Here is a 24,619-nt window from a genome sequence, read left to right on the forward strand (position 1 = left end):
AAAGTCTTTTACTCTACCTCAATCCACTGGAAAGTTGCAGCACTTTGAAATCAGTTTTGATGGAAAACAAACAAGGCAAAATTGTGATTTTTTCGCAATTTTGAGACGTCCCCCCCCCCGTTGCCATGGTAACAGTAAATTTTAGATTGAGCGTGCCAAGTTTCGTCAATTTCAAAGCATTTTTCATAGCTTCATAGCTGTTTGAATTTGTAGCAGTAGGCTTTTCAAGGAAATCGGCAATTTTTCACAATATGTTCATGTGATAAAAGGTTAAAATTATGAGTAACTATTCAATACGGAAAAATAGCATACCAGTTAACCGTGACTAATTTCAACAAGTAGTTAAATAATCTATTTCAAGATGTAAAATGTTAATAAATAAAAATAATAAAAAAAACGTATAATAAAGATTAAATATCTAAAAAAATCGTTCAGAACTGATGAATCTAAATAAATGAATCGTTTTTTATCAAAAATAGTTTAATTACTTTAATACTTAATGCTGCAGACGGCTCTTATCAATTTCCCGCCCAAATTTTGAAATCAACAAAACGGGGTATAACCTCTGAAGTTCTGATCAAGACTGGGCTGTTCACCAAAAAAACTCTTGAAGTGAAAATAGTTGCACGTTTTTTCTAAGAAAATGGATGACAACTATAAAAATGCACGGAGTTAAACACTGTTAGGTAGCAAAACAGTTACTTAATAAAATTATAATCAATTACAATAGGATTTACAATCACAGTTAACGAGTGAAAAAGACAATCTTCCTAAAAAGTACGATTGAGCTCACATCGTAAAAATGGATAATAAACAAGGAAAACATGCTTGATAAAATAGGATTGATTACATCTGTCCCATAACGCGTATACATGGGTTTGTGTTTTGATTTCTAATAAAACATAGCTCATAACATGTTTTTATGGCTAGTAAATATCAACATGTCCTCATTATAAGATAATAAAAAAAATAACTTCTCAAGTTCAAAAAGAATGGAAAGAAAGTCCTCGGAAGCATTAATCACACAATCAAGTCAATTAAGGTAGGGAGTTGAGTTCATGCAGTTCAGTTATGTTACAGTTATAGTTGCAAATTTCAGATCACTACAATATCATACTACTTCTACTCAGAGCTCTAAGATCAAAATCTATTAGACAATGTTTTTAGTGTTAGATGTATAATTGGCACTTATTCAAAAGGCTTTTAAAACTATATATTATTAAATTTAACTATATTCTAGAAATTAATACAAAATGTTTAATTTTACTATATTCTAGACATAAATACAAAACAATACAAAAGTTTACTTTTGTATTGGTTTTATGCAACAACAACATGAAATATGTTTTCATTATCTGTAGAAGAAAAAGTGTCACTTTCTTGAAACGTGATAATAAAGACCTATAATTTTAAAATAACTATAAATGAATCAATGTACAATGTGTATGAAATGATTTTTATTGAGACAGGTACCCGTCAGATTCTGTAAAATGTAATAGGGGCATCAACATATTCTTTCGGATGAAGTCCGTCTTTTATCATTTTTACTTCCTGTAAAATTAACAGGGAAGAACTGAATATGAGAAGGATTTTGAATTACAAACTGAAGTCGGTGAATCTCATTCTAAAATTAAATGTAAAGAACAGTTCTAACCATTCTAAAATAAAATGTATAATCATGATAGTTCTTTTCATTTTAAAATTAAATTTTATGGATAGCTCTAAGATAAAATGTAAGTATAGTTTTTGCCACTATAAAATAAATTGTAAAGGATAGTTCTAAAATAAAGTGTACAGGAATGCGTATAGTTCTTACACTTTTATGTAAACTATTACAAAACTTACAAAGTCAAAGGTAAAACAAGCAAAAGAGACACCTTAAATAGACGTTGTCCTACTTTGAAAAATCATCAATATCAATATGCTATGATTTGATTTCAATGTTTACAAAATGGGAATTGTTCTAACTAAGCTACAAGATTTGATTAGTATGTCATTATTATGCAAGCATTTCTAACATTTCCTTTTGTATTAAAAACTTAGAAATAACATAATTTTGCATGTTAACAAGTATTACTCAGGCCGAGTATCGTTTTTAAAGATACTTCTTGTTAAGAGTGATTATCTAGCAACTATTCTTAACATTTGTGCAACATATTAAGAAAGTTTATCAGGCTGATTTTAAATAACAAATTTTAGATATAAATAAATAAAGAAAAGCATAATCTGACGAAACAAAAAGAAGTAAAAGACAAAAAGTATTGTTCCTTTGAGGTTTGAACCCATGCCCTATGGAAACTCAGTCTCCTCACTGAAAATGAATACGTTTCAGAAATTGGCATCTAATACCTTAACATTGATTAAGCTACTTCTCATTTTATACTTTCTGCAGAAACAATCTATCATTCGCACGAACAAAAGATTACATTGTAAAGATTTTAATCGCGGTCTAATTTTGAGATGGCACTGTTAAAATTTTTGTTATAATACATGTATATTGAATTGCTTTTCATAATACCATGTAAATCTTTCATTAAGATTTCAAAGTCCTAGAACTCTATTTATCGAATATAAATTGTCTAATGAAACCAACAACGGTGGCGCATCAATTTAAAACAACCAAAGACAAAGTTAATATAACTAAAACACGTGTAAAAGGCTAAAAACTACTCCCTCCAGTAATGCATTTTTTCTCACTTAAGTTGTCTGTGTCTATAAAAATCCTGTCCAAGAGCATATACCTAGTACATAATTTAAGTTGATATTCTTGCTCTACTGAATTACAGTCAACGACTATTTATTTAGTTTAAACCTTTTACATTTCAGTCCCAATCAAGTACATGAGGATAAAAAATGTTTTAAAAGATGTTGAAACAGTAGAAGAAAATTCAACAATTACATTTACTTGCATGACATCTGAAGGACGGCCTGTTGCAAATATTATATGGACAAAAATATCTAAGAAAGGCATAAACGAAGATTTAACACAAACTGCGATATACAATATATCTGAACAAGACAATGGCATGTTAATATCTCAAAGCATCATTGATTTGAAACCGCGACGATTGGAGAATGGCACCCGTATAATTTGTAATGCCACAAATAATATATCAAATATGATACATAAAGAAGTTAGACTTTATGTTCAATGTAAGTTTTACTTTTTATATTTTGTCATGTTTATCTGTTTAGTTGACATACAACAATTTCCTAAGAGTGAGTTGATCATTCATCTAATGAATTGAAAATACTGTTAGTATGAGAAATAGAGGATATCTGTTTGTTTTGCATGAAAGATTTAAATATAAATTTACGAGTGAAAATAGAATAGATGGTGTACACGAATGAAATATAATTCAATAAATAAATTTTCTTTTTATTACAAAGAACTTACATATAAAGTATAACGTTGAAGTAAAATGTCCCTTCATAGTAGGCGGAGATGGAACAATCTATGCTATGTCTACTTACTTATGTAATAAGAAGGCATTTTCAGGAGTAGTACATATTTACAAAGGCAAAGAATTGAAATTTAAACAAACACAGAGAATGTTCTTATCCTTTGCATCATTATAGAAAAGCGGCAAAACGGTCAAGTTCCAAAATAATATCAAACACCAAAACGGTATTAATTGCGTTATCATGTAAAGTGAAAAATGAAATTTTTATATTTTTATAAGTCATTCAACATATAGAAGAAATTAGTTATGATATACATATTTCTCTCAGATGTAAAGGTACGGTAGTTCTGTAATCTTCCATAAATGTTACTTTATGGCATTGAAGTTTGTAATGCGTGTATATATACATAACTTAGCATGTTCAAAGGTATTTCGCAAAACAAAATGATTGATATTGAAAATTGCTTTGTTTTGAATGTCATTGTACATGTATCTGATAACAGCAGCGACCTATTTCTAATAATTCGCTGAATACCCTACACATATAATGTTACTTCCAATACAGTTTAGCTGTTTCATCGGACACCAAGTTAAGACATTAAAATAGAAATTATGTATCTCATTTATTGTATTAAATGAAACAGTAATTTTGTTCATTAAACATGTCAAATTCCACAATATGCATTTACAATTGCAGATCCGCCTGATAAACCTGTCTTTGAATACGTTGCACAAAATGAATTTGCAAGAGATGGTGAATTACAACTTTATAGACTAATCGTTAAGGAAGGAAGCAGTTTTACAGTTATATGTATATCCGACGGTGATCCTCCCCCAACATACACATGGAATGATGTGAAATCTCCAAATCTAACATTTACAAATATCACAAAGTCAGACATACGATTGTTTGAATGTACTGCAAAAAACGAAATTCAAAATTTCCCTAAATATGAGAAAAAGACGTCAACGTCTAAGGCAGTTCTTGACATAGATGTACAATGTAAATTGATCTGTTGTCTCTCATTTGTAAATAATTTTGTTTAAGCAGTCATATTTTATAAAATAGACTTAAAATTTATGTTCACAAATCATCTGAAAGAAGTTGGTCATTTGGAGGTTGTTATTATTATTGTCAACGTCCTTGTTCATTGTCAAAACCTTAAAGGCATTAAACACTTAAAAAAAACAAAAAAGATCCATATTTTTTTATACTCAATCATTTTATTTTTTAGACACATAACATCTGAGTCATTTAATTATGTATCAATTTCAGTTCTTTTGGACCTTCTTTTTATATGTCTTGATTTCATTTGTTTGTGCTTTTTTAAATTCTGCAGATCCAAGTAGAATATTACAGTTCAAAGTTACTGGAGCAGAAAAGAAGGAAACCTTTTTCGAAGTCACCGAAAACGAAACCATCCACTTTATCTGTAGTGTTGACAGTAATCCAGTATCGTCAATTTCTTTGTCGTTTAAAGAACAAGAAGTGCGGCGTTATGTATCCAAAGTCTTTAATCATACAATGTCATATAGAGTCGAATCCTGTTTTGATGCTGGCGTTTATAAATGTTCAGCACATAACAAATACAACACAAATCCATCTACCAAAGAATTAACCGTACGTGTGAAATGTAAGCAATGTTTTTTTCTTGACGAAACTTGTTTAATCTGAAATACTTCAAGGTAAATCTGTCACAATGAGTATGCTTTGATTTCTGAAGTTTCTGTAATGCGGTCGTAAAGGGTTCTCATATGATCATGATAAATAGAAGATATTCTTTTCTTTTTTAAAGAGTTTTTGCAAAACAAATTAAACTATATCCTTAATCATTGTAAATACCTACCAATCCATCTAGTAATCGACAAGTTATATTTTATTGGTTATTTCATTTATGTTTACTAGTATTCGGTCATTGATACTTTCATCTCCTCCATTAAAACTAAATTAGTACTCATTTAAGTACAATTAAGATATTTTTATAACGTCACAAGTGCCACTTTAGAAAAACATAACTCTTTACGTACATGTTGTACCTGAGCCTTGTGGTTGGTAAAGGTTTCCTTTTCTGATATTTCAGGTACACCACTGTTATCGCCAGAGTTTGATCTGAAAACAAACATAACAAGTGCTCAAAATGTGACTGTTACTTTTCAGTTCAAATCTATCGCCTATCCAGAACCGATACACGAATGGTGTAAATTTATCGGCTCATTCTGTAAGACATTAAATAATGATAAGAAATTCGAAGTCACAACAAATGGACTAAACGCCAGTCTCACTATCCGCGACATAACTGAAGACGATAAAGGACGGTACAAGTTAAAAATATACAACAAAGTGGGCTCTTTGGAACAATTGTACTTTTTACAAGCAAACAGTAAATATGAAAAAATTTATATTGAATTTTGAATATCTTGATTACAACATTGAACTGAATTCAGATGAAATTGAGAGTACAGTCATAGCTGAAAGCCCTCTGCACAGAACGGCTCTCGGGTCATTCATTCTATTATGTTTTGAAGGTTTTTAAATATTTAAAGAAAAATGGGACAATTTCCCTTTTATTTTAACATAGGATGATGACTAAGTATATAATGAAAGCTGGAAGCAGGTGTTTGTCGACCATATGATAGAGAGAGAGAGAGAGAGAGAGAGAGAGAGAGAGAGACAGAGAGAGAGAGACAGACAGACAGACAGACAGACAGACAGACAGACAGACAGACAGATAGATAGATAGATAGATAGATAGATAGATAGATAGATAGATAGATCACTAAAATCAAAGTATCTATAACTGTCGGTGACAAGATGGCCATCTACACTCTTAGTGACTTGAAAAGTGATTCAGAACTGTTTTCAGTGAATTCCGAAAGGCAATCAATGACACTTAACCTGACGATCAAAACAACAAGTATGTTAAATTAAAACACAACATAAAAATAAGAAGTAAACTTTCTAATAATGTTTTTGCCACCTTGTCCGTCTGCCCATATATCCGTCCGTTTGTCCGTCCGTCCGTTCGTTTTGCTTGTCCGGAGCATTACCTGAAAGCCCCTGGACATAATTTGTTTAAAATGCACATAGTAGTAGTGGGCATTGAGCCGGAGTGCAGTGCCACATAACCATAATTCTATTTTCCCCGTTTTAAATTATCTCACCTTCTAGAAAAATCGTGCCCGGAGCATAACCGGAAAGCCCTTGGACATAATTTGTTTAAACTACACACAGTGGTAGATGACATTGAGCCGGAGTCAATTATCTCCCCTTTTAGAATAATCTTGTCCGGAGCATTACCTGAAATCCTTGGACCTAATTTGTTAAAACTGCAAACAGTGGTAGATGGCATTGAGCCGGAGTGCAGTGCCAAATAACCATAACTCAATTTGCCCCGATTTTGAATTATCTCCCATTTTAAAAAAATCTTGTCCGGAGCAAAACCTAAAATCCCTCGGAGATAACTTGTTTAAACTGCACACAGTGGAAGAGGGCATTAATGCAGAGTATAGTGCAAAAGAATCATAACTCTTTTTTGCCCCATTTTTAATTTGTCTTCCCTTTTACAAAAATCTTTTCACAGCATAACTGAAAAACCTATGGACATAATTTGTTTAAACTGCACACAGTGGTAGAGGACATTGAGGCAAAGTGCAGTGCCAAAGAACCATAACGCTGTTTTGTCCCGTTTTTTAATGATCTCCCCTTTTAGAAAAATCTTGTCCGCAGCATAACCTAAAAACCCTTGGAGATAATTTATTTACAGTACACATAGTGGTAGAGGGCATTGAGGCGGAGAGCAGTGCCAAAGAACTAAAACTCTCTTTTGTCCCGTTTTTTTTACACTTTTACCATTTAGAAAAAAAAAACAATTTCCGGAGCATAAAACGATTTGCCGTTGTTCAACACGATTTTAAGATATTTTGTCACGGAAATAAATGAAATTAGTTTTACTTTCATTAGGACAATTGTATTTCTGTAAACGATTTACATGTATATACTATAATTGTATATCTAAATGTTTGACAATAGTTTAAACAATTAATCCGGACGGAAATCCAAGTCATTGTTTGAACTATATTGTTTTTAAAGATGATGTGTAGGAAAATTAAGTGACGATTTAATAGGAGATGTCGTAAATTCCCCCATCTCCTCATTGATTGTTTTATTTAACGAACATATTCAAGTTTGTTTTAGCAATATAAGAGACAAAATGATTATCACATAAGTGTAATAAAAAAAAGAATGTAATGTTATTCCCAGGCACCCTCAACATTTTGCACACACGATATAAGAGCATTACACCTTTGAATTTAAATGTAATGTGCAAATTATTAATAATAAACCATAAAAATATTTGAATTATGAAAAACAACACGTTTGCTGTTATTTTCGTATTGACTAGACGATTAATATAAACGTCTGCTTTGAATGCATACAGTACATTTTATTTTCTTAAAATGGAGGGATTGTCCAGAATTCAAATTCATTCAAAACATTTTTGACAGGTAACATTTTCGTGTTTTAACAGTTGCTGGTGATAAAAACCTCGCTTAAATGAGTATAAAACACTTTATACTGTATCATTAACTCGTCAAAATTATCTATGACTAATAATAAAGGCCGTGTGGTAAATGTGTCGGACTAGAAATCTATGGATTGCCGGGTGCGTGGGCTCAGACACTGTAAGAGTACAGGTTAGGAACTGACTTGAGAGAATGATCAAGCTTATAGCTATAAGTTCCTATTCATTCAAACTAAACTCAATTTTGTATTAAGTTATATTTGATGAGTTAGATTAAAACTTATGTATTCATTATTGCACATTCGTGAATTAGGGTTATATTTCAATATTATTTTTCAGATTTTCAAAAACTGACTGCGACACCGATACATTATTTGAGACTTTTACTTTACTGCTGCGGAGGAGCTGTAGGCATTGTTGCCGTTTTAATTGTAACATGCTTCATTGCCAAAAGGTAATGTTTTTTTCACAAGTACATCGTATATGGGTATCAACAAATATTTATTTGCGTGTTAAAAGAAAATTTATTCTTCTGATCATTTAAAAATATTGATTGCTTATTCATTATACGTATATTTGATTTCTCAAATTACACATGCTATTTGTCATATATTACAAACGTGGGATCATTTCAGAATGCAAAATAAACAAATAAAATTCAAGTTACTTTAGATTCTTAAAAAATGATAGCAATTCATCAAATATTTTATCAGTATTCTTTGTGCAAAGTTTGTTTTATAAGTCGTTTCATTTGAACATCGGTCACTGGTTGTCTCCATGACGATCTTGGTAGATTATTTAAACTGAACGCTTTCGGCTTTCGTCAGTCAAAACTATTTATGTGTGTCATACTGCATTCAATATATCCATCTGATACTTTATGTTTCTTTCATGAAAGCGTTTACGCGAATAGTTCTTATTATTCTTCGAGAAATACACTTCGTTATTTTTTCATAGTTCATTTTTTATCATCGCATGCTGTGAACATTTGGAATGCTTCATATACCATGTACCTGTAATGACTAAATCAGATATTGTTTTGATATGATATAGGGAACACATTATTCAAATTGTGTGCCTCGTAAAATAAACCAATGCCCTTAGTCAACAGGATGTGGGCAATGTTATTTTAGGTTAAAGTAGAATAAAAGTATTTTCCATTTTAATGTTTTATAACAAATATCTAAAAAGTTTATTTTTACAAATCGCCCAAAATAGATTATTTTGTGAAGTTCTTTTTTAAAAATTTGATTTTAGAAGGAAGAAACAGTCCAATCTGGAAGTTATTTATCGAAACGTGCCTCCGAGTGTTCCCGATACAGAAAACATATATCAAAATATACCTAGTTGCAGTAAGTTATTGTTTAAACAAATACGCTTTATGCTTATATATTAGTCATATTAACAGCATTTTCATTTAATTCATAATTTATTTTGAAAATAATGTAACAACAATAGATAATTTCTTATCAGGTAATAAATATCTTCAATCAATTATAACGTAAATACGCAAGTAAAATTTGGTGTAACATGCTTCTCTTAATTTTACCTTGCTTTGGATCTCAATAATATTGTTATACAAATATTTAAAAAACAAAAACATATCTGTATATTGTTTAAACTGGATTGTTAAAAGACTGTGATTTATTTGTAATCACTGCAGGTATAAATGCAACGAATAAAGGCCAAAAAGCAATTCATTTAAGGAAAACGGTGGTTCGAGATTTCCAAGAGCCAGAGCAAAAAGCACATATTGAAGATCTACAAGAGCTTGATGAACTCATCCCAGAACAAACGGAATATTTAAACTCATTAGATATTATAGATAAATTAGAAAACATAAAAGTATCTGAACTATTTGATTACGTAAAGGATCGGACGGATGAAACATTTAATAATGACTTTCAGGTATTCAAAAACGGTTCAGTGTTACATACTTGCAGTTTTGTTTTCATATACAAGAAATTATAACCCTATAACTTTTCAAGTTATTATGAACCTATTATATTCGTGTGAACTGATTAGCATTTTCAACTATAATTTGGGTGCACCACTGTTGTTGCTAGTTTTAATACTTCATATTTTTAAACTGTTATTCTTTCTTTTCAGAGCATCCCTACCGCTTTCCAAATGCCTTGTTTATTTGCACGCAGTCCAGAAAACAAAACGTCAAATAGATATAAGGGGATTTTACCGTGTATGTATTATGTATTATATATACATTTATATATTCAGTACTTAAGTGTCTGTTAACCTTTAATAAAATATACAATCATAGTAGTATAATTTTAAAGAGATATGTTAACATAAATTCTGATGTTCCAGTAAGATTGATGAAGGTATAGTTATTACTATTTCTGAATCATCACCTCTTAAAACTCTTTACATTACTCTACAAAATTCAAATTAGAAATAAAAATGTTCATACATTCTTCAATGAATACTGTGTTATTATATGCCCTGTTTAAAAGCAGAGAGACAGATATAATACATGCATGACAATTTCTTAATTTAATAAATAATATGCATTGTCATCTTTATTAAGAATGTAATTGGTATAGCATTTGACACGTAAAGTCCATAACTATTCCGCTTTTTATACGAGTCGTCAATATTCTCTTCAGTATCACGACTTCAGTGATGCCAGCACTATTAACCAATTACTTCATGAGCATTTAGTAAAAAAATGGCTGTTTTCATTGAAAAGTCTCCCGTTACAAGTTCAAATTGCTATAATACTATAAAAACTGCTTCAACACTAATCAAATTTGGCACAAATGTTGACTAGACCAATGCCCTTGCAACAACATGCTCAGGCTTGAATTTTCTGTTACCATGGCAACGAAGGGTCATCTCAAAATTGCCAAAAATCACTATTTTGCGATGATTTTTTCCATGAAAATTGATTTCAAAGTGCTGCAACTTCTCAATGGATTGAGATAGAGTCAAATGCTTTTCAGCGTTGGTTACACGTTACCTTATGATCAATCTGGGGTCATTTATAGCCTCTCACAAGTCCAATATTTTCTTGGCGATATGGGGGACTCCGCCCCCTTCAAACCCCCCAATTAGAAGGGGGCACATCCCCCTTCTGGCAACCCCCTGGTGTATCTTTTGGTTGGGGGACCGCGCCGAAAAAGAGGTCACTTCTTTTAACAATATTTCTCAAACAAAAACAAGTGTGGGGGCCTAAATAAGGCATTTTGTCACCATTTGAGACAACAAAAAGGGGGGGGTGTGAAAAAGGCGTTAAAAGGCGTGTATTTAACGTAATGGGTTAACAGAAAATGATGAAAATACTTGAAATTACCCTAAATCGCGTTTTTTCATGTTTAAACATGGCCTATCATATAAATTTGAAGAAAAATTGTTGTTTTGTAGATTTTTTATTTTTTTCATTAACCCATTACTTCATGAGCATTTTGTGAAAAATGGCTGTTTTCATTGAAAAGTCTCCCGTTACAAGTTCAAATTGCTATAATACTATAAAAATTGCTTCAACACTAATCAAACTTGGCACAAATGTTGACTGGACCATTGCCCTTGCAACAACATGCTCAGGCTTAAATTTTCTGTTACCATGGCAACGAGGGACATCTCAAAATTGCCAAAAATCACTATTTTGCGTTGATTTTTTTCCATGAAAATTGATTTCAAAGTGCTGCAACTTCTCAATGGATTGAGATAGAGTCAAATGCTTTTCAGCGTTGGTTACACGTTACCTTATGATCAATCTGGGGTCATTTATAGCCTCTCACAAGTCCAATATTTTCTTGGCGATGATGGGGGACTCCGCCCCCTTCAAACCCCCCAAACAGAAGGGGGCACATCCCCCTTCTGGCAACCCCCTGATGTATCTTTTGGTTGGGGGCCGCGCCAAAAAAGAGGTCACTTTTTTAACAACATTTCTCAAACAAAAACAAGTGTGGGGCCTAAATAAGGCATTTTGTCACCATTTGAGACAACAAAAAGGGGGGGGTGTGAAAAAGGCGTTAAAAGGCGTGTATTTAACGTAATGGGTTAACAGAAAATGATGAAAATACTTGAAATTACCCTAAATCGCGTTTTTTCATGTTTAAACATGGCCTATCATATAAATTTGAAGAAAAATTGTTGTTTTGTAGATTTTTTATTTTTTTCATTAACCCATTACTTCATGAGCATTTTGTGAAAAATGGCTGTTTTCATTGAAAAGTCTCCCGTTACAAGTTCAAATTGCTATAATACTATAAAAATTGCTTCAACACTAATCAAACTTGGCACAAATGTTGACTGGACCATTGCCCTTGCAACAACATGCTCAGGCTTAAATTTTTTGTTACCATGGCAACGAGGGGACATCTCAAATTTGCCAAAAATCACTATTTTGCGTTGATTTTTTTCCATGAAAATTGATTTCAAAGTGCTGCAACTTCTCAATGGATTGAGATAGAGTCAAATGCTTTTCAGCGTTGGTTACACGTTACCTTATGATCAATCTTGGGTCATTTATAGCCTCTCACAAGTCCAATATTTTCTTGGCGATGAGGGGGACTCCGCCCCCTTCAAACCTCCCAAACAGAAGGGGGCACATCCCCATTCTGGCAACCCCCTGATGTATCTTTTGGTTGGGGCCGCGCCAAAAAAGAGGTCACTTTTGTAACAACATTTCTCAAACAAAAACAAGTGTGGGGGCCTAAATAAGGCATTTTGTCACCATTTGAGACAACAAAAAGGGGGATGGGGTGAAAAGGCGTTAAAAGGCGTGTATATAACGTAATGGATTAAGTGTTGATAATTGATTACCGCTCAAGCCAGTGCTAGGGGGCGTGAGGGATATTGCACTTATTCATTATCCCTCATGTACAGACTCAATCAAACCGAGTCTGCAAATTTCATGTAATTTTGTAATTTTGTTGTGATTAATGCTTCCGAGGGATCACTTTGTTTCCAGATTTGTTCATGTTTCCAGAACAGTTGTATACATAAGGGTCAGTATTCACAGATTATATCAGCTTTGCCTCAAAGCAGTTCAAGCTTTATTTACATACAGTTCAAGCTGTGTTTAAATACAGTTGAAGATATTAAAAATGATCTTTTTAAATATCTGTTTCCGTTACAATAGAAGCAATAATTTTCAGCGGAAAAATAAGTAAAGATATATATCCGTTTTAAATCTCTTTAGTAAGCTTTTTAATAAATTAGCTTAGATGAAAAGACACCGCTTAAGGAGTGGCAACAAAAAACATGTTTGAAAATCCCAAACTCTGTTGTACTGGGTATTCTGAAATGCAACATCTCCAACGCCTGCTTGCACTGGCTACAGATATAATCAGTCCAACCTTTTTCAAAATACTAGTATCATTTCTAATAGTAACTATTAATCACACCCAATGGGAATAATACCAGCATTATCATTTAAAATCTGCCTCCGGTGTAAGCACTTGAAAAAGTGTGGCATATGTTCAACATTTTATTCAGAAGCAATGCAGTTTCAGATGTTTCAACATTAATTATTATTCTTTACAATTCTTTCAGATGATCACTCCAGGGTTCAAATTGATTGTCAACCAGATTTTTACATAAATGCATCATATATTGACGTAAGTGACAGCAATCTATTATGATATCGGTTTTGATATGAATACTTTGATGCAAGTGGTGGCTTGGCCGAAAAGTTTTCTCGCCGAACTAGTATTCCAAAGGACTGCTGTGTTTAAACCGTTCTTGCCGCCAGCAAGAAAATTCCCAATTATTGTAAAGTATTGTCTGGTTCCAGGAACAGGTTCTAGAGTGTTTCAATAAGTCTTTACCCTTCAATACAATCGAACTAAAATAAATTCTGTTTATACTAATATAAATGCTTGTAAGTTAATAGAAGTTCACTTATTAAATCAAGAAATGCAGTGCACTTTATCAAATAGTGCCTATAATTTTCTCATATATCCAAATGAACACGAATAAATTGTTTTAAATCTATTTCAGGGATACCACAGACAGAAAGCGTACATAGCCTGTTCAGGTATTTTTAATTGTGTTATGTTATATAATTATTTATTTAATCCGAAATTTGGCATCTTTGATCATATCAAAACATTTAAATTAGCGACCCTTAGTGAAACATTTAACGTCTGACGAAATACTTGATAATTATATCTTTACATATTTAAGAAGTACATTTGTACATACAAGTATCTGTTAAGACAGATTGAAAAGAGCATGGCTTTGAGAATTTACTTGGTAAACACATATCATACGGCTATGTGTATTTGATGAAGTACTGCATAAAAGTTAAAAACATAATAGAAATGCTTAAAAGTTAATGTTTCAGGGCCTACATCAGCAACACACGATAACTTTAAAACGTTCTGGAAAATGGTTTGGCATAAGAAGGTAGAGATAATCGTGATGGTTACAAATCTGACTGAACCTTCGGTATGTCTGCTTTTTATTAGATCATAATCTTATGTATGTTGTTTCCAATCATGTTAAATTTTGAATATTTTACCTAAATTTTTAAGACGTTATTGCATTGCACGTAAATGAGAATTTTGATTTTGTTTGACAGAATAAGGCATATATTTTTAATATACTTGGATATTATTTGTTTTATATAAAAGTATCCTCATATATTTACTGATTTAAGGGTATGAAATGCGAGCAGTATTGGCCTGATGTCAGTCAAGATGAGGAGTATGGTGATGTACACGTTTCGTGCCAAAATTTACAAATTTTTGCAGATTACACATTTAGGACCTTTGAAGTTATCAACAATGCAGAAAAGGTATGACAATACCGATATAGTTATCTGGCTATGTTGTTAGGTAGGTCGGAAGTTTGATTTAAGTAATATTATAGATTCCATTAAACATGAAGAGTTTTCTTTTTTAATTGCATATGGAGAGTTAACATGTAAGTTGACAGTACTTCATCTTTAAACAACTAGTATGAATCAGTGTGTAAGTTATCAAAATAAGCATATAAAGTTCTGTTCCTGCGTTTTATAACGTTTCATTTATTTATATTTAAGTTTTATTTTGAATGTTTTACACAACGCAAATTGTATTATTATGCTGAATTTTAAAGGGTGACGTTTGCAGACGTTTAGTTCATCTTCATTACACTGCATGGCCGGACAAAAAGACACCGGAGGATGTAATAAGTCTTTTGGAATTCAGACAAAAATATAGAGATGTTAAAACTACCTTACATGGTCCTATCATCGTACACTGCAGGTATGTTGTTTCTAATCTACACAACAACAAAAAATTCAACAAAAGACCATTGACATAGATTACGTAAAAAATTAAATGACCACACGCACACCATATCTTTTCAAATTGCATTATGCTGACAATATGCATGTGAAACATGAACGTTGACAACCTGGTTTTGTCGCATTATGTCGTTTCTTGTTTTCAAGATGATTAAGAGGGTTCAGTTTATCCCAGAATATACAAAAGAAATCGGTTAATATAAATTATATAAAAACATTGCAAAAAATGCATTTAATTAAAGAAAAACACTATTATCTTAACAAAAGTTGATCATGGAAGTTCAACGTCATGTCCTTATAATAGAACATTTTGTTAATTTCGTCTAATTTTTAAAGCTTGTTTTGGTACATTGGTTAAGTTAACAATATAGGAAATAAATTACAAAAGTTAGAAATGAGCTTATCATATACTAAAGGTGAAAATGACGATTATAAAAAGTAGCATTACTTGTTACATAATTGAATAGTTGAACAACAAGATAACATATTATTTACACGATCGTTAAGTAATGTTTTTAAACAATATGTTAGAGAAAGACTCCAGGTGTTGTCACGGATTTGGAGCAAAAGTCAAAGAAAATAAAATTACGCTACTCCATCCAACATTTTATTACATGTTGCTACAGTGACTGCATCAATGCTGAAACTATGGCCTAAGTACTGTGAAATAGTGTAATCGATTTGTCCTGTTTTCATAGGCAAGATATTTTCAATGATTTCAAAATTGTGTTTAATATTAATACAAATCATTATTATTCATCATTTTTATAGTGCTGGAATTGGACGTACAGGAGTATTTATAGCTGTTGACAGGCTCATAATGGAGGGAAATTGTGAAGGAACAGTAAATGTCCCTGCATGTCTCAATAAAATTAGGGAACAACGAATGAAAATGGTCCAAACAAGCGTATGTTGGATTTACTGAACAATAATAATTTATCCACTAGTTAACAGAAAACAGATATGATTTTGTTGTCATTTCGGTAACTATGATAAACATTTATATTCATGTTGTGTCTTTAGCATAATAATTATAATATAACATTTTCGTACCTGGCCTAACACAAATATCAATCTTAGAATATTTATGAAACATATTTTAACGACATATTGTGCCACATAACGCATTTATTTTTCAAAAGCTTTTGTTGTCTTGGTATAATGTCTTAAAAGTTTCTCATTGGCCAATGAGAGTACTTTGAGTACATTTTGTGATTTAGAATTTTGTATGGAAGTCAAAATACGACTTTGTTTACATTTTGCTATTTTTATATCAGTCATATACTTTCAAATTCAGTACTGCTTTATGCAAGTGATAAGCATCTAATATTCTCTAAGCTTTGCATTTAAAACTCATGTTGAAATTCTGAATCTGTTGTGGAATTACAACATTTATATTTTATAGTATTTTCATAATTGTCGCTGTAATGTTAAAAATGTGTAAAATTTCTCTGCGAATCGTTACAGGAACAGTATAAGTTCATATTCAAAGCGTTGGTTTACGCTCTTTGTCTCAACTGTAAGCCGATACCGATAGAAAACCTTGAAGAACACGTTAACGATACTGACGAAAATTCGTTAAACAGACAGTATAAGGTTAAGATTAACCATTCATTAAAGATATTACTAATCAGAGTGTTCACAGATTATTCAGTAAAATAGTTAAGATTATAAGTTTATAATGGTGTCATACATGCAATGAAATAAAAAATAGGAAAATAAGTTTTAATTACGCTCATGTATTTTTGGTTTATATGTGCATTTATGAGCCATGTATATATTGCTAGATTTTTAGGTATTAAGCGCTAACCTTTAAAAAATGTATACTATTTCTTCATTGAGGAAGGTGTGGCGGCGTGGTTGATTGCTTAACGCCTCGGACTAGTTATTTAAGGATAGCTGACCACATTAGCTCAAACCCCGTCACGGGCAAGCCGTTGTTTCAGTTAGAAAGAGCCTTTACACTTATTGCTTAGTTCTGGCTTTTTACAGGATTCAATAGTGTTTAATAAGCTTATAGCTTTCAACACAATCTGAAATTTAAGGGGAAGGGTGGCCCAGTGCTTAAGGCTTCTTCCTCTCAACCCAGAGATGATAGGTACAAACCCTACTCACGACCATGTTTCTTCATATGGCACCAGTACTTGTTGGTTCCAGGAAGCGGACTCGAAAATGATAAATATAAGTTGCAAGGACTTGTTTCCCAATCGAGCTTAAATAAATATGTTTAAACCAACGCAATTTAACCAAAATAAACTAGTATGAACTTAGCGGTAAAGTTCTTTGCAATGACATGATTTCATGTTGCGTTTGTTTATCATTTACAAATCACAGACAAAAAAAGTAGCTTGAAATAATTATGTTAAAATAAATGCCATTTCTTTGTTAAAATGAAAATTATTTTAGGAACTTGAATTGTCCCTCGAAAGAATCGACATGGATGACATGAATTCTGAGTCAGAATATGAAAACTTGACGGGCAAAGCTAGACCTGGAGCAGATATATTAGGTAATTCAGTAACTTTGTTGAAAAGAAAAACATATTTTCAACACATTTCAATCATCACAAAATCCCACTGTCATAGTGCCATATCGAAATATTATAATAGTGTTTTTATTTTAGTGTACTTAGCAATACCTTTTTACACTATGATATTTCCAAAGAAATGGAAGAAACATTTCGCGCATGCGTATTTTGCGTAGAACAAAACAGCAATAACGATATAATACATTTCATCAGTATTAGACAACTTCGTTATCAATTTGATAAACTCTCAATGATTAACCATGAAATTAGAAGAATATTGTTTTGCTAATGTCGGTCTGTCTGTCTGCCGTTCGGTTTGCCCGTCGATAGACCACATGGTTTTCGCTTACTATCTTGAAAACTATTGACACACAAAGATTCATATTTTACATACTGATTAAGCATAACCAGTAGATGACCCCTATTGATTTTGGTGTCACTATATTAAAGGTCAAGGTCCCAGGGGCCTTGAATGTTAGAATGGTTTCCGCTCATTATATTGAACGCTAGTGATCACAAAGTCTTCATATTTCAAGTATTGATTGTTTTACACTTTGATTAGTCATAATTGGGTCATTAGTTCAAAATTCAATGTCTTTATAAATACTCATATTGATTGTTTTAACTAGTTGGTCATGACTTTCTTTTTTCCATGAATGAACACTACCATGTTCCTATGTATTTCAAGTTTCTATACCAAATTACCAATTGTGTAAGTCAAAGGTTTGAAAGGGGGCATATTTGTCGTTCGGCATTTCTTGTTTTTAATTACCGATACAATGATTGGTCAAAGTAGTTAACTTTCAAATGTTTGCATTTACGCAAAAATTCATAATCTTATATATTTGAAAAAGACCCCGAATGATGCATTCGATTCTGGCAAAATAACCTTCGGATAGAAGGGTTCGAATTTAACCACCTCTTACATTTAAGTGTGCTAAAAAGCGTCGCTGGCATATATCGTCCTTTAGAATACTTGTTAAAGGTATAATGAAATATGCAAATATGTTATATAAATCTTATGATTACATTTTATTTTATTAGTTATTGACATAATAATATTGAATTTTTATAATGATGTTAGGATGATTAATTTTATAAAGTTTTGAAAATATGGTCATAAGTTTATCATGCTATATTTGCAGACAACCCAAATCGAGTGCGTCTGTATCTCAACAGAGAGTACAAAGACACGGATTTTATCAATGCTGTCTATGTAAATGTAATGCTCTATAGTATTTGCTTACAATAATATGCATGTCCCTGTTTGTAAATCAAGACTGAATTAAAAACCATGCATAACTTTCCTGTTTTATCAAATACTTTATAGCTGCAATAAAATAAGTCAATTTGTTTTCTCTTAATAAATAGATTAATCATCAATTCGTTTGTGAGCAAGTATAACCTAACTATTACGTAATAACATATCTGGGATGTGTTATTTTTTTATATCGCAATAAGCAGCTTAAAGGTAAAAGTAGCATTATAAAGAATAGTTTCTCAATTTATATTTGAGTAATTTCTCAATTATCGTTTGCATATCTTTCTGTTTTAAGTGCCCAAGTTGATCTTTGTTACAAGTTCAAACTTTATGTTTTTAGACTTTTCGTGCAAACTGTTTTTATGCATCTTTATTTTATTAAGAGCGTACGTAATTTTTCAGATCTTCACACTTCAGTTATTAATTTTGTACTAAGACATATCAAGAATCAAAGTTCCCTGGTTGCTTCAGTTTGTTGTGTTAATGAAGGGTAATATTTAACGAACAAACATTTGACATTTTACTTTTAATAATTTCCATTAGAGCTACAAATTGAAAGATCATTTCATCATGGCGCAATCACCTATTCCTGACTCGGTAACTGACTTTATAACGATGACTTATCAAGAAAACTGTTCCTGTATAGTGTCAATGGATGACATTGATGAGTCTGGAACGGTATAAATTATAATACATTACTTTTTGAAGTTTAGTTTATAACAAAATATTGGTAGGTTAAATAACAAGGTTTAATTAAATAAGTGCTTTCCCCTACCTATGATTTAAGGAGTGCAAAAGCATCTATCAAGCAATCACTTGAATGTTAAACATATTAAATTAATTTCAAGGAAACAAACTATTCTTTTTATGTCATGGAATAACTGAATTGCAACTATTTAACCTTTATATTGCAAATAACAAATATCTGCCTACTTCAGACTATTCTTTTTGAATACATTATGCGACATAAAGTCAAATATATGTTTTAGATGGTTGACAAGTATCTTCCTGCAGAAAATGATTCATTACAAAACGGTGGTTTCATAGTTTCTTGTTTTGCCTACGACACCAAACCACATTACACTGTTAGGAAAGTGACCATAAAAAATAAAGAGGTATTCATAACCATTTTGCAAATGTAACATATTCCTTACAAAAAGACAAAAGAATTACTCTCCTTTTTGTGTATTTTTGCAAAATCTAAATTGTAGATTCCAAATAAGTAAATTGTAAGATTTTACAATAAAACATAATTATGTAATGCTTTTGTAGGTTTCAATTTCAATTTATTTTTAGATACGATGGCCTTGACATCATTGTTTTAGAGTTCACAATTAATTGTTATTTCACCATACAATAGATATTCTTAATTCTTCATCTGCGATTTGATGAATGACAGCATATTTCTTTTTTAGTGTTCAAATGACGAGCGGGAATTCTATCATTTTCAATACAGGAAATGGACAGCCGGGATGAATGTTCCTGTAAGCGTTGAAGAATTTTTGGATTTTGTAAAAGATGTCGAGGAATATGCCACACTTAGTAAAGAAAATCCCCATGTAATGGTTCATTGCTTGTAAGACAGCTTCTAATGCACTCTTTATAAAACAGGGGTTTTTAATGTTAGTGATAACAAACTAAAAAGGAAATAGATACATTATTCAACCTTATTCCTTTGAAATTGTTTGCCTATATATACGACGACATCCAGTCAGATGCATTCCATGACTTCTATCGTTAGTTGTAAATGCCTCCATTCGCTTCAATAAGCGTACACCTCATGAAAACATTTTTGTTTTGCTTTGAAAGACATTCCCGCGAGGTTGGTCATTGAAGGGATGTCATGCCATTAACTTATGTTCTACATTTTCGATACAGATACATTACACATACTTAGAAATGTTCGTTATATAAAGACAAGCGCATTGTTTGTTGAATGCTATTGTATGAAGTTTATCATAAAATTATATTGACATTAATAGATTTTGTTTCAATCGATATACAAACGTGAATTGTTGTTTATTATTTAACGTTACTTCTTTTTAATTATTTTTAGACTTAATCATTGTTAAGTTAAACCACCAAATTTCTAAATTGCTTAAATTACAACAAGAGGTTATAACTTCAGAAAAACTTCAATCTGTTTATTTCGAAATGCATTTGTCTTGGAAATAAAAGGTGTCATTTTTGTCGTTTGATATTTTTACAGAAACGGCAGTGAACGAAGTGGAATATTTTGCGTCATTGCAATTATGGTGGAAAAACTTGTGTATGATCAGCAAGTCAGTGTGATGAATACTTTGAGACAGTTACGGAAAAGGAGACCATATGCAATAAATGGAATGGTAAATTAAAATGATAATAATCATATGTAACACTAATCACATATTATTGTAATCGATCAGCACCCAATTGTTTAAACGTTGGTAAAATTTTACCAAAATTTATACAATCGGTTAACCAAAGTTTAACGTAAAAAAAAAATCAACCATGGTTTTAACCCAGTGGTTAACTTAACGCAACGTTTATACAATTGGGGGAAGGTCTTTTAAGTGGACTGGACACATTTTCCAAAGTATTTCATTTATTGATAAAAACTTGGTGATATGATCGAAAAATGTCTTTAATTCGGCGTTAAAATCTAGAAAGCAAATTTATTTTATCTTACTAGATTATAAACTATTTATTAGTAATGTTTTGTTTTCTACTGTATCTTAACAGGAGCAGATGATGTTTTGTTTTCAAGCTTCACGAGCCATTGTTCAAATGCACAGAAAGAACTGCATCTGTTATGATAATCTGTTATAACATAAAATGCAAACATCACAACGTCCAACTTTCCAAGTTTCAAAGAGTATTTGTATATCTCAGTATGTATATACATGTATTCATAACACAAGAAAGAAATTCAGAGAAATTAGTATAAACATGACAATGTGTCTACAGAGGACGACCTTCTTTCAAAAAGATTAATGATTATCATGTAATAATATATGAATTTGTTTATTTAACTGCTGTGTTTATCGTTTATAATTTTTCCTGTTTTTCCCCTATTAAATTACTCACAAACAAAACACTCTGTTCATTTGTATAACCCAGAGCCAACCAGTAGCAATGCATTATCCTTTGCAACAAAATTAAAAAACTTCAAAAGGTATATTATTTACAAATATCGGCTGTTAACTTTAAAAAGATGCTTATTCGTGTTTTATTACCTTGTAAATGGTCAATGATAATGAATATTGAACATTTGTAAAACAAGACCTCAGTAACCTCAATTTTCATTTGCTCATCGTAAAGTTTGTATTATCTTTAAACACGAGTCCTACATCTTATGTTTTTCTTTCTATGTTTAATAATGGAAGTAAATGTAAAGTATTGTAAATTTGTTGTAAATATTTATACATTTTCTGTTTTTACTTGCATTGATTTGGAATAACTGCTGTAAGTAGATCTAACATAAGTTATTGTTTTTGTTGCATTTTCTTTTTCAGAATTGATTTGGCACTTTCCAATAATTCTTAATGTTTATATTTTAATGACGCTACTTTGTTGGTGTGTTGTAAATACACATTATATAAAATGAAGGATCTTTCTATGATATGTGTTTCTTGTATACTGTTCTTTTTGAATAGTAAATATATATATAACCCACTGACTCCCTGAATCCAGGTATCGTGAGTTTTAGCCCCATTAAGATTACGACCATGTGTTAACACAGGACAACAATACTACTTTGTTACAGAAGCGGAATCGAAGGTTCTTAAATAAAGTGGCAAGCTTTCATTAAAATCGAGCTGAAATGAATAATTATGTTAAAAAAGAAATTCATTTTCTTGTTTAAATATCATAAAAACTGCTGCATGTTCATAATCTCATGAAAATATCTGACGTGTCTTTTATTTTCTTTTGTGTTTGTGGAGGTTTTAATCAAGAATTTTCTGTCGTAAAAATCATGCCATTTAGCAACGATGTAGTTCATTTTTTGGTGCAATATGAGGAAACATGGAAAACCGATTAGAACTTGATCCCGAGATACCTGGGTTGAGTGGCAGAATCCACTTAGCCACAGCACATCTTATAAAAGTTGTGTTTTCATACGAAGCTTTTATATCACAGATTCCTTTTTTTTAGTTTCTTTCAAACATTTTAAAATAATGAATAACATTGAAACGGCCTTTCCTAAATGTGAACGTTAAGAATTAACTGCACTAAATGCACACTGTTTAGTTTAAGCTTTAGCACTTTACTATGGTATTCATGACAGCTCTTTGGCGATACAGTTAATGGTTGACAAGTAACAAAATCAAAAAGCATCTTTTAAAGCCATAATTATAGACAACGCCAAAAGCAAATAACAAAACTCGGTAGCATAAACCAAACAATAAGATAAAATATTGCACTTTACCATGCAGAAGTAAATTACATCAAATACATTTTACAAAAAAATGTCGGTTTATATGACGAATGTTGCACGTTCTCATTATCCCTTATGTACAGTCTCAATCAGACCGAGTCTGCAATGTTCATGCAATTTTGTTGTGATTAATGCCTCCGGGGAATTATCTCCTTTTTTCAGATTTTTATACTTCACAACAGCAGGTGTAAAGTGTTGTATGGCAGTTGAAAAAAGTTACCCCGTACTTCCCTTTTTTAAAAAATATTTTCTGGTCATTCGGGATCATTGATTTTAGCACCTTTAAGTGTTGAAAATTGAGTACCACTCAAGCCGGTGCTATGGGCGGGAGGGATGTTGCACGTTTTAATTATCCCTCATCAAACCGATTCGCAATTTCATGTCATTTTGTTGTGTTTAATGCTTTGGATGGAATTACACCCTTTTAACAGATTTTCATATTTCAAAACAGTAGGTGTCAAGTGCTGCGTTGAAACTGTAAAACGTTACTACGTACTTCACCTCATTCTTGTTACATTTTTCTGGTTTTTCGGGATCAGTAATGCCAGCACTTTAAAGTGTTGAAAATTGAGTACCGCTCAAGCCGGTGCTAGGGGGCTTAAGGGATGTTGCATGTTTTCAGTGTCCGTCATGTAAGACTCAATCAAACCGAGTCTGCAATTTTCTTGTAATTTTGTTATGATTAATGCTTTCGGGGGATCATCTCCTTTTTTTGCTTTTTATATATCAAATAGTACTTTCGTCAAAAATCAAAAACGATTCAAGGGATAAAAACATAGATGTCGTGGAAATTTCATTATTAATAGCTCCTATTTTTTTACTTATGAAATAAATTATTTAACTGTTTCTAAACATGGTAAGTCATTTTTTAACATCAGTGTCCAATAATTCAGTATATATTGAAATATTGTTATTTAGGCCAGACAACTTTACATGTAAACAACTATTTCAAAACAACCATTCCCAAATTGTCTCAAAATATCTATAGTTAAATTGAATATGTCTGCCCCAGCGTTCAGCAATTTAGAAAACTGTCTGTCTTATAAATAGATACATGTCTCTGCAAGAGAGTGCAATTTCATTTTCTTTGTAGTAGTTTCATATTACTTCTAATATTTCTTAATCTGTTTGGTAGATGCATGTTTTTGGATTATAGAAATATATGAGAAACACGAATCTCCTAATTGTTATGAAAAAATTGTATTGATTATTTATTTCAATTATTTTAGTTT

General features: G+C 31.6%; 2 protein-coding genes and 1 long non-coding RNA gene across 3 annotated transcripts; all 3 read left to right on the top strand.

The window, feature by feature from the left end:
• Positions 1 to 13,439: 13,439 nt before the first annotated feature.
• On the top strand, positions 13,440 to 16,107 carry LOC132720381 (receptor-type tyrosine-protein phosphatase gamma-like). The gene is made up of 6 exons (XM_060704509.1): positions 13,440 to 13,509; positions 13,892 to 13,928; positions 14,238 to 14,341; positions 14,553 to 14,690; positions 14,993 to 15,141; positions 15,954 to 16,107. The coding sequence occupies exons 3-6, from the start codon at positions 14,282 to 14,284 to the stop codon at positions 16,105 to 16,107; spliced, it is 501 nt and encodes a 166-aa protein (XP_060560492.1). The 5' UTR covers positions 13,440 to 13,509; positions 13,892 to 13,928; positions 14,238 to 14,281.
• Positions 16,108 to 16,605: 498 nt separating this feature from the next.
• LOC132720379 (uncharacterized) lies at positions 16,606 to 18,990 on the top strand. The gene is made up of 3 exons (XR_009624336.1): positions 16,606 to 16,778; positions 17,589 to 17,691; positions 18,855 to 18,990. It is a non-coding gene; the product is annotated as an uncharacterized LOC132720379 (long non-coding RNA).
• A 529-nt stretch (positions 18,991 to 19,519) lies between these two features.
• On the top strand, positions 19,520 to 22,184 carry LOC132720380 (tyrosine-protein phosphatase non-receptor type 1-like). Its single transcript, XM_060704508.1, has 5 exons — positions 19,520 to 19,648; positions 19,960 to 20,085; positions 20,386 to 20,546; positions 21,180 to 21,315; positions 21,692 to 22,184. Exons 1-5 carry the CDS (start codon positions 19,541 to 19,543, stop codon positions 21,776 to 21,778), a joined length of 618 nt encoding a protein of 205 aa, XP_060560491.1. The 5' UTR covers positions 19,520 to 19,540; the 3' UTR covers positions 21,779 to 22,184.
• The last annotated feature ends 2,435 nt before the right edge of the window (positions 22,185 to 24,619 follow it).

The sequence above is a fragment of the Ruditapes philippinarum genome, unplaced genomic scaffold, assembly GCF_026571515.1.
Source record: "Ruditapes philippinarum isolate M1 unplaced genomic scaffold, ASM2657151v2 ctg11645_1_1_1_1, whole genome shotgun sequence".
NCBI classification, from domain to species: domain Eukaryota; kingdom Metazoa; phylum Mollusca; class Bivalvia; order Venerida; family Veneridae; genus Ruditapes; species Ruditapes philippinarum.

What these genes read in the sequence shown, in the direction of transcription:
- LOC132720381 (XM_060704509.1), top strand. Translation starts at nt 14,282, where the DNA reads ATGGTTTGGCATAAGAAGGTAGAGATAATCGTGATGGTTACAAATCTG. An exon ending in TTATCAACAATGCAGAAAAG is followed by an intron (nt 14,691 to 14,992) that starts GTATGACAATAC and finishes TGAATTTTAAAG; the next exon opens with GGTGACGTTTGCAGACGTTT. An exon ending in CCTATCATCGTACACTGCAG is followed by an intron (nt 15,142 to 15,953) that starts GTATGTTGTTTC and finishes TCATTTTTATAG; the next exon opens with TGCTGGAATTGGACGTACAG.
- LOC132720380 (XM_060704508.1), top strand. Translation starts at nt 19,541, where the DNA reads ATGGCGCAATCACCTATTCCTGACTCGGTAACTGACTTTATAACGATG. An exon ending in ACATTGATGAGTCTGGAACG is followed by an intron (nt 19,649 to 19,959) that starts GTATAAATTATA and finishes TATATGTTTTAG; the next exon opens with ATGGTTGACAAGTATCTTCC. An exon ending in CATATGCAATAAATGGAATG is followed by an intron (nt 21,316 to 21,691) that starts GTAAATTAAAAT and finishes GTATCTTAACAG; the next exon opens with GAGCAGATGATGTTTTGTTT.